The sequence below is a fragment of the Tympanuchus pallidicinctus genome, unplaced genomic scaffold (genome assembly GCF_026119805.1).
Source record: "Tympanuchus pallidicinctus isolate F22 unplaced genomic scaffold, pur_lepc_1.0 scaffold2, whole genome shotgun sequence".
In the NCBI taxonomy this organism is placed as follows: domain Eukaryota; kingdom Metazoa; phylum Chordata; class Aves; order Galliformes; family Phasianidae; genus Tympanuchus; species Tympanuchus pallidicinctus.
In genome coordinates this window covers 43,726,561-43,736,371 of record NW_026294721.1, presented here as the reverse complement: position 1 = coordinate 43,736,371, position 9,811 = coordinate 43,726,561, and the positions used below count along the sequence as shown (strand labels likewise).

General features: G+C 46.8%; 2 protein-coding genes across 8 annotated transcripts in view; both read left to right on the top strand.

Moving 5' to 3' along the window:
- The first annotated feature begins 16 nt into the window (after positions 1-16).
- Positions 17-9,811, top strand: part of HNRNPDL (heterogeneous nuclear ribonucleoprotein D like) — a 13,997-nt gene continuing 4,202 nt past the window's right edge. The window contains exons 1-9 of one of the 4 annotated variants that reach the window (XR_008206721.1): positions 17-134; positions 390-558; positions 690-851; positions 1,417-1,548; positions 1,663-1,777; positions 2,599-2,766; positions 2,979-3,076; positions 3,458-3,561; positions 4,234-4,501. Coding sequence is in view for 3 of the 4 variants with exons in the window: in XM_052682879.1 (XP_052538839.1) it covers positions 46-134; positions 390-558; positions 690-851; positions 1,417-1,548; positions 1,663-1,777; positions 2,599-2,766; positions 2,979-3,049 (906 nt within the window). In the remaining variant the exon portion in view is untranslated. Of the gene's footprint in view, positions 135-389; positions 559-689; positions 852-1,416; positions 1,549-1,662; positions 1,778-2,598; positions 2,767-2,978; positions 4,502-9,811 lie in introns of those variants that run through there. The other 3 variants (XM_052682879.1, XM_052682880.1, XM_052682878.1) reach the window with 3 other exon arrangements.
- HNRNPD (heterogeneous nuclear ribonucleoprotein D) overlaps positions 5,099-9,811 on the top strand; it is an 8,915-nt gene continuing 4,202 nt past the window's right edge. For 3 of the 4 annotated variants that reach the window (XR_008206720.1, XM_052682872.1, XM_052682871.1), the window contains exons 1-4: positions 5,099-5,423; positions 6,667-6,819; positions 7,805-7,973; positions 8,793-8,954. Coding sequence is in view for 3 of the 4 variants with exons in the window: in XM_052682872.1 (XP_052538832.1) it covers positions 5,221-5,423; positions 6,667-6,819; positions 7,805-7,973; positions 8,793-8,954 (687 nt within the window). In the remaining variant the exon portion in view is untranslated. The remainder of the gene's footprint in view (positions 5,424-6,666; positions 6,820-7,804; positions 7,974-8,792; positions 8,955-9,811) is intronic. The other variant, XM_052682874.1, reaches the window with a different exon arrangement.

The window sequence follows — 9,811 nt, the reverse complement described above, 5'->3', positions numbered from 1 at the left end:
AGCCCGCGCGGGTCTCCGTCGCTCTGCGCTCTTAGCCGCCCCGCCATGGAGGACGCCACCGAGATGAGCGGCGGCGCGGAGGAGTTCGCCGAAGGTTCCAAGATCAACGCCAGCAAGAACCAGCAGGACGATGGGTAGGCCGCGAGACGGAGTGGCGCCCGCACCCCCCACCCCCCCCCATCTCTGCCTGCCGCGTGGGGGAGGGGGGGGTCGTCGCAGGGAGGGGGCGGGGCCTAGCGGAGGGGGCGGGGCCGCCTTTGTGTCCCGCGCGGTTGACCCAGTTGGCGCGGGGCGGGGCGGCGGGCGGTGGTCACGCGGCGTGACGTCAGCGGCGGGGGCGGGGCTTCCCCGCGCTTCGCGCCCCGCCCACACGTGCCGCTGCCTCGCAGGAAAATGTTCATCGGCGGCCTGAGCTGGGACACGAGCAAGAAAGACCTGACCGAGTACCTGTCCCGCTTTGGAGAGGTTGTGGACTGCACGATTAAAACCGACCCGGTGACCGGGAGGTCGCGGGGCTTCGGGTTCGTGCTTTTCAAGGACGCTGCCAGCGTGGAGAAGGTGTGTGGATGGGCCTCGTGTCGGGGCGGGGGGTAAGGGCTGTGTGTGGGCCTCCGGTCGTTTGCTGTGTGCTATGCGCGTCTGCCTCAGCCTCTCTGAGGGCTCTGAGGGCTTCAATCTGTGCGTTCCAGGTGCTGGAGCTGAAGGAGCACAAGCTGGATGGAAAGCTGATCGATCCCAAGAGGGCAAAAGCCCTCAAGGGGAAAGAGCCACCCAAGAAGGTGTTTGTTGGTGGGCTGAGCCCGGATACCTCTGAAGAGCAGATCAAGGAGTACTTTGGTGCTTTTGGAGAGGTAAGCTGTGGCCTCGTGTAAGATAAATGCCGTTTTCCAAGGGAATATTGCCCGAGTTGGACTTCTGTGGAGCTAGAGGTTGTTAAAACACAGTTTGTTAACAGCTCTGTACTGCTGGAGTGGGATGACTTGTTAGCGTCAGAAGTTCTGGAAGCTGCAGTGTCCTGTGAGTGGATGAGCTAAGAGAATCATAACACCGTTACAGTTGGATAAGATCTCTATGATGACTAAGTCCAGCCCATGCTCATGATGCTCACTAACCATGTCCCTCAGTACCACTAATCCACTGTTCCTGAACACCTTTGGGGATGATGACTGCACCCCTATGGGCTGCCTGTGACAATGCCTTGCTGCTCTTTCAAAGAAGAAATTCTTTATAATATCCAATCTCATGTATGTCCTGTGGCTGGATGTCCATAGCAAACTGTCCTGACTGTGTCAAAGTAATATTGCAACTCCAAGTAGAATGTGCTGTAAATACAAACAATGAAATGTGCATTGAGAGATGTTGGCACAGGTTGTGTATTGACCTTCACGCATCATTGGTACCTGCTTCTTATTGCAGATTGAAAACATTGAGCTTCCCATGGACACAAAGACGAATGAAAGGAGGGGCTTCTGCTTTATCACATACACAGATGAAGAGCCAGTAAAGAAGTTACTAGAAAGCAGATACCATCAGATTGGTTCAGGCAAGGTAGTGATGCTTTCTCACTAGTATGTGGAATAGGCAGCCTGTCTGCTTCCGTGAAGGCAGCCAGCAGAACGGTCCTGTAATTCTTCACAAGTTAAAGGTTTTTTGTCTTAACAGTGTGAGATCAAAGTAGCGCAGCCCAAAGAGGTGTACAGGCAACAGCAGCAGCAACAGAAAGGAGGAAAAAGCAATGCGTCTGGTGGACGAGGCAGTGGAAGGGGACGTGGACGGGGTGAGTGCTCTGGTACTGGGATTTGTGTAAAAGTATTGAAGGTGTCTGAAGCTGTTTCAGGTTGCATGTGGGACTTAATAAATAAATAAATAAATAAATGAATATAAAGAATTCGTTTAAAAAGAATTATTTTCTTGAATGCAATAAGTTCAACTTTGGTTCTTGTGATAAATCTTGGAAGTTAAAGAATCCCAGCTTGCATTCAAGTGTTCAGATGACAAATAAAACGTAGATTGTTTTTTGTAGACCTGTAGTTCAGTGCATAATAAAATGTCCAGTGTGGTCGTGTAGTTTTGTTGTTACTTAACTTTTTGTGTGAGGGGATGTTGGCTTGCTTGTGGGTGAGAAGTCATGAGCCACTGGCTAAAGAGATGGTCACTTGTCAACACCTTGCAAAGAGGCCAGCAGTTATCACAGGTTAATGCGTGTCAGGATTTACAAAGTCAAGCAGCCACAACTAAGATGATGCATCTGATCTTGTGTTAATAACCTTGTTCATGTAATTAACGATTTAAAAATGGAAGTTGGGAAAACTACAGGAACTGTGGTTGTGCATGCTTTTGGTCTTTCCCCCTGGATGGCAGGAATTGGCGTGTTCTTTCATCTAATGTTGTTTTGAGTGATCGGATCTTTCAGGCCGTCACTGATAGCCAAATGAGATGGATCAATTAGTTTAGCAAATTAGTTCTCATGGGTTGCTGTGGGAAGTAGGGTTCTTATAAGTAGTAATTTTGGAAGAGAAAACTTACAGCTAAATGAAGTGGTATGTGAAGACTGAGATAGTCACGGAACTTGTTATTAAATGCTCTGCCTGGTTTCAGGTCAGGGTCAAAACTGGAATCAAGGATTTAATAACTATTACGATCAAGGATATGGGAACTACAATAGTGCTTACAGTGATCAAAGCTACAGTGGCTATGGAGGATATGACTATTCTGGGTACAACTATCCCAATTACGGATATGGACCGGGATACACAGATTACAGTGGTGAGTGATTTTGATCTTCGAGATCATTTGTGCATCTTTAAACAGGGGCCTCATACACTGTTCTGCAGCAGCTCTTTCTTGTAAGGCGTGGCTTGAAAAAGCCATTTTTGGGGGGGTGATGTTCTGCATGAGAGGACTTAAGAAGGATGAGTAGATTGTTTATTTCAATGCTTTTGGTGTGTTTTTCTTTTTTCCTGCCGTGTTGCCAACAGGCCAACAAAGCACATACGGAAAGGCGTCCCGTGGTGGCGGCAATCACCAAAACAACTACCAGCCATACTAAAGCTGTTCCTTGTCCCTGAGGAAACAGGTGTGTACATGAGCGCGAGGTTCACACAAAGTATGCTAATCTAATTTAAAGATCAATAGACAAATGAGTAAAACCTTGTGTAGTGTGACCTTTTTCTTTAATTAAACTTTTGTTAACTTAAAAATATCTTTTTTTTTTAAAACCAGCTTTGCCTACCGTGTCTATAGATCTTTAACTTTTGTAAAAACGTGACTTTATCTTCTTTAGTACTTCAGAAAAACATAAGAGTTTTTCTGTTTTGCGTTGTGTACCAGGTGATCTAGAGGAATAATTAAACTTATTAGAAGTATTAACAGGTAAAGTACTGAAATGGGTACAACTTAAGGAAAACAAGAATGTTATCTTCTAACTCTGACATTATACCTTGTTTGTACCCGCCAGCGGGAACTTCATTGCAGGCCGTGTGTCACCCTGACCACGTCTATCTCTGGGGTCGCACGTTGCAGGCAGAGCGCAAGGCATACACCAGAAAACGCTGTCCTGTGGTATGGTCTCTTCCAACTTCATGTACCAGCGTAAAGATTAAAGTGGAAAACTTCAGACTATGGCTTCTTTTTTTAATCTTTTTGGAGACTAAGTGTCTTAACTTAAATGGTTTTTTGCAGGAGTTAAAGTACATAAATGCCTTTACAGCTTAATCATTTGGTCTTCTGTTTAGTGTTGTATTTCAATTGTGGAACCTCATTTTAAGTGTGCATTGTTTAAGATTTAATGCTTGCTTTTTTCTTTTTATAGCTAATAGTGAAATCTGCAAACCAAAACGAACTTTTAAATCTGGAAAGACATTAAAGATCATATGCACGTGAACTGTTGGAAGTACACCAACCTGATCTGTTTATCTTTATGAATGATGGCTGTGCAAATGGGAAACCCCGTTGTGGCAGTGTTTCCAGAGAAAAATCTGATCCAGAGCCCAATAATCAGCCGAATTGGGATGCGTGTTGTTCTGGAACAGCTTCCCGAATGGCAGTATTTGGGAAGACAAATTATTAGTGGGTAACAAAACCTCTTGTGTTACCTTAAGAAATATGCATATGATCTTTAACAGTGACGAAAGGAATATATAGAAGACTTAAAGCAGTTCATGAAAATGGACCTTTTAACGATTCTTGTAGTATCTTCCAAAACTCTGACATATATTTTGTCTTCATTTTTAGGTAGAGATGCTGCAGCAAAGACACCTTGCAAAGCATCGGGCGTCAGTGGAGGGTGGTCTTCGTGAGAGGAAATGACTATTTTGTAAAAGACTTTTAGTGTATGACACAACTGTGTCCAACTGTATATAGCGGCCGACTAGTTTTCTTTTATGGTTTTTACTTTCTTTTTTTTGCCATTCATGTTGCGAATGTGGAATTGTGTTTATACAAAGTTTATTTGTATAATTTCATGTTAAAGGATTCTCTAATAAATGCTTCCTGAAGTGAATATAGTCTTCACCTTGGCTGTGGACTTAGTTGTGTTGAAGTGGTATAAATAGACTTCTACTATGAGAAGGAAGGGTGGGCGCATTGATGCTCACACCTGAGCTGTGGGGCAGGGGTGCAGCTGCTACTTCATGATTGTGTCTTTGTTGTGGGGATGAATGCTGCTGTGGACTAGGCCAGCACCATCTACGCAAATGGAGGTCGGTGCTTTTGGCTCTTCCAGCTGTCCGGGAGGAGGGATGGAGTTCAGATGTTGCAGCATTTCTGGTGTAGAGCAAAGGCTGTATTTCTCCACAGCTGTTGTGCAGTGGCAATCATCAGTTCCTGACGGACATCTCAGAGGCGGGAGAGGAGCCGTTACCCCCCTTGTCACCAGTCCTATCCCTCCTCCGCGGAGCTTGAAGACAGAATGTGGAGTCTGCTCGCGGGAACTAGGAGCTTGCTCGCAAAGGAGCCGCGGCCGAAGCCCGCCATCAGCCCTGAGGCCTTCCCCGGCCTCCCGCTCCCGCCATCGTCTCCCGGCGCGGCTGTGTTGGTGGCGTCGTCACGTGATGCGCCCGCGCGCTCCTTCCGTCCGCCATTTTAGGTTGTGTCGGCGGCGGCGCCATTAAAATAAAGCGGCAGGGAGAAGAAGGAGGGCTCGGGGCGCTCGGGCCGCCAGCGGGGCCGGCGCCTCCGGCGGGGGAAGCGGCGACGGGGCTGGCTCGGGGCAGCGGCGCCATGTCGGAGCAGCAGTTCGCTATGGACTCGGCGGCCGCCGGCCCCGGGGGCGGCCCTGCGGAACAGCCGGCGCAGCCCGAGGGGCTGGCGGGGAGCGGGGCGGCAGACGGCGACGGGGCGGGCGGCGGCGGCGGCGGCAGCGGCGGCGGGGGTGAGTCGGAAGGAGCCAAGATCGACGCCAGCAAGAACGAGGAGGACGAGGGGTGAGCGCGGGGCTTCTGAGTGCGCGGGGCGGCCCGGTTTGTTTACATGGCGCCGCGGGGACTCTGTGCCTGCGCGGGGCTGTCCGTGGGGACGTGCGTCGTTTTTACTAATCGGAGCAGTCCAGAAGCGCCGCTGCCGTGCCGTGCGGTGGTGCCGGCAGTGACCGCCCCGCAGCCCGCGCTGGCTGTTAGTAGTTCAGAGCTATTCGGCACGCAGGAGGGTTTTCTGACCTGTCACTTGTCAGGGTGGGGGAAAGTCGGTGTTCTGACAGCTCGACCGGACGCGGCGCTCCCTCCGTGCTGAACGTGGGTATGACACGGTATTCCCTGTGCGCTTGGGACTAGAGAGCGTTTTCAGCCAGAAAGGCACGGCTTGTTCGCCTACCCTCAAGTTTTCCTGTTTGGCGACCGTGGACCTGGGATACCCCTGTGTTGGCGAAGGCCAGGAAACTTCCTGATAAGCCCGCAGCCACCGGTCTGTTGTGTGCTGCGTCTGACGCTTGACAGCTGTGCCTGCACACTTCTCAGAAATTAGTTTAGAAAAAAGCGTGTGCTGCTGTGTCTCAAACCAGCTAAATTATGCTTTGGGAAGCACCCGTATTTTGCTATGCTTTTTATGTCCTAGTGGCATTGCACATATGAGTTGGTTATTTTTGCTGCTCTATTACCACGCTTGCATATATAGTTCTGCCCCATTTAAAACAAACAAACAAACAAACAAAAAAAGCCCTTTGGAAGAACATTGATTTCAGGCTCCTGTTTTTGGTCTGTCGTGAGCTCAGTGATAGAAAGCAGAGGCTGGTATCTCATGCTAGTTGCTCTGTTGATAGCTGTAAAAGAAATACTTTGTATGTCACGTAGCACGTGTACATTTAGAAGGAACCAGCAGAGAATCAATATTCCCCCTGCACGTATCAGAAATAGGATGTTACATTGTCAGCCTGCCTTATGTTTTACTGCTTAGAACAAAAATAAACACAGCCCCTGATAAATCTGTGGGATTACTGAGCCCAACTAGTAGGAGCTGCTGTTTTTCCAGCATGGACTTTTTTTTTCCGTGCTGCTCCCCAAACGAGCAAGGTAGGATTTGTATGCTCTTTTGCAGAGAAAGCTAGGAAAGGTATAGAGGATTGGTGCTCCTGTTCACAAATTAAAAAACTTAATTTAGAAACACCTGAAGCTTGTGAACCCCTCCCTCATACATCTGAGCTTTGTCAGAAGCTGTTCTTGTTTATTTTACAAGAGCACAGCCAATTCAACAAGGAGCAAGTTCACATGAGCAGCTTGGATTTGGGAGAGTCAGACACATGGAAGTGCAACACAATCGGTGCAGGAATGTTTGCACACAGAAAGTGGAGGAGATGGAAACCGACTCACGTGGCTTCTCAGGTCTTCTGTAAGCTGCGCATATCGTTGTGAAATACGTTGGTACAGGGAAAATGGGCAAAGGTTTGGAAAAAATGTTTGTATATGTCTCACTGGATCGTACCTTTTAGTTCTGAGCCCGCTGTAGAATGTTCTTTATCAGCATTAGAAGAGATCATCTCAAAGTGAATGCTCTCTGAATGGGTATAGGTATATAAGCCACATGCCTGACGACAAGGGGCGTTTTGTTCCTGTGCTCATCAGCTTGATTTTCAAGTGACACAAGCCATGAAGTGCTCCCTTTAGCTAAGTTCAGCAATTCCTGAACTTTGTGTGCTGTACTGCTGTTACAGGATGGCCGTGATTTGAGTCCAAGCTCCCAGTTTCTTTTGTAATTAAAAGCCATGATTCAACGTACTGGCTGTACCTGTTTTCCCAGCAGCACATGTCTTTTGGAAAGTTATTCCACTGATTATTTTGGATTATGCCAGCAGTTTACATCATGTCTGGGGGAGGAAAAATTAGCTTTGAGCGTCCAGTGCTTTTTTACAGCTTCCTGGGGGAGGGGACCCAACTCCACTTTTGAATTCAGTTTGGAGTTTACTCATGTTGGCCAGGCAGGCTTATCAGTGCTTCTGTGTACCTGTCCTGCCTGTGTCTGTTTCATAAATGGCTGAGGGGGATGGAGAAGGGGGGGGTGAGGGAGGTGGCCTGCAGAGGCCTGAATGGAACTCAGCTTATGAGTCAGTGGCTGAGGAGTGCAAGGAGATGGTCTTACACCTTTTCATTGCTTCTTATGCATTTTTGGGATAGCAAAATAAACTAGTGTAGCAGAAGATTGTGCATAACTGTTGCATATGTGCAAGCCTATATCTAATCCGGCCAGGATCATTTAAATGACATCTTGAAAAATGCAGACTTTCCTGTGTATGTTGAGTGTTCACTGATAAAGCTCTGCTGTTTCTTCTTTCTCAAAAGTAAAAAGTTTTATCACTTTAACATTCTTGTCTCGACAGGAAAATGTTTATTGGTGGCCTCAGCTGGGACACCACCAAGAAAGATCTGAAGGACTATTTCTCTAAATTTGGAGAGGTCGTAGACTGCACTCTGAAGCTGGATCCCATCACTGGGCGATCAAGAGGCTTTGGCTTTGTGCTCTTCAAGGAATCAGAGAGTGTAGATAAGGTAATATTCATGTAATTAAACAGCATGTTAAATTGTAACCAGCAAAGATGTAGCACTCAAGTGATTACACATGTAGTTTTTTTTTGTAGTGGCCTGTTACAGGTGATCCTGGGGTAGAGCCTATTTACAATGATGCGTATGGAATTGTTTTCTTCCTAAACCATCTTAGTCATGCTACAGTAGCTGGAAGCAGCAGCGCTTCCTAAAGTGTGCCTTTGAGTACTTGGAGGAGAACATGCTGCAACCCGCTGGGCTTCTGCAGTTGAAAACTACTGTGGATAAAAATAGCTGCTACCTACTGCTATGAAAGGAGTAACTTTAAAAGAGCATCAAGTTTTCATGTTCCAGAGCGGCAGGGTGAACACTGGGAGTGGAGTCAGAGGTTTTGAAGCATTTGGGCTTTCTTCAAGCATAAATTAGCTGTTAGCCTTTCTAAATTGCTCATGACAGAGTACCCTGGAAGTGTGTCACTTTTGTTGATCTTCAGTGGTAGAACACAGATAAAATGCTTCTTTGTGAATTTCGAGGAGAGAAGGGATGGGATTGTCTGGTGCTTTCTCAGAAATGCCATGTCCTTATTTCCCTTGGGTGATAAGGGGCTCTGGTTTATTGGTGCAAGGCTTTGTTAGAACTGTCTGTGTCAGCGATCAAAATCAAAGAACTGTTTGGATTTGCACGATAGATGATGACTGGAATAAAAATATTGCAGCTGAAGTGATGGCATTAACAAAAGGTATGGAATAAACTGAGCCTTGCTTGAAACCACAGTGAGGCGTATAGCTTGAACTGTGAGTAAGGGCCTGTTTTCATTTTCCACAGGTCATGGACCAGAAAGAACACAAGCTGAATGGGAAAGTCATTGATCCTAAAAGAGCTAAAGCCATGAAAACAAAAGAACCTGTCAAAAAGATTTTTGTTGGGGGCTTATCTCCAGACACACCTGAAGAGAAAATAAGGGAGTACTTTGGAGCTTTTGGTGAGGTACATGATGAGATAAACTGCTTGTATTTGTAGAACTTGTTCTGTCTTCAGAAGTAAGCAGCAAAAAAGAAAGAGAAACAAAAACCCAAGCTCAGCCTCCTTTTGAGCTTAATGGCCAGTGCAGCTCCACTGCGTGTTATTCAGAACCTTACATGAGGGTTGGTAATGTAAACTGGGTTGGTGGAAGGAGGAACTGGGATATGTCAGAGACTTGGGAACTGATCTGTGGGATGCCTGGCTGTCTGTGCAGGGACTGACATGGGAGGCACTGTTTTGGAGCTTGCTTCTTGGGTTAGCTGGGCACGATGCTCTTCAGCCACACCAGCTGATAGTTTGCTGACATTCTGTGCAAGTCTGTCTCTCCCTCTCTATCTCTGTCCCCTGTGGTTTTTGATGGTATTCAGAGCTTAGAAGCTGTGCTTAGTGAGCTTAGTGAGAGTAACTGGAGTTGGCAGCAGCTCCTCTCCTAGCTCAAAAACACTACCGTGATAACTCAGCTGTTGGTCAGCTGGGTTATGAAATGCCTGCCCTCTTACTCTGTGGTAGACTGTAACAACTATTTGCCTAAGCTGAGTTCTCACATGCCATGTGTAAGGAGATCTTTTTGTTCGCAATTAGGTATTGAAATAAAACTAACATTCGTCCTGCTCAGCATACATGATGGACAAGCAGAACTAAGTTAAACGTTTTTCATACAATGCTTGAATATTTAGATTTGCTAAAGGTTTGAAACACCTATTTACCCCTTAATTAACCAAGTTAAAACTGAAGGTCAGGTTGAGACTGCTTATCCAGCACTTAGAGAATATTCTGTGTGCACTGTGTGTTCTAAAAACTACTGAGCGGGCGAATGATAA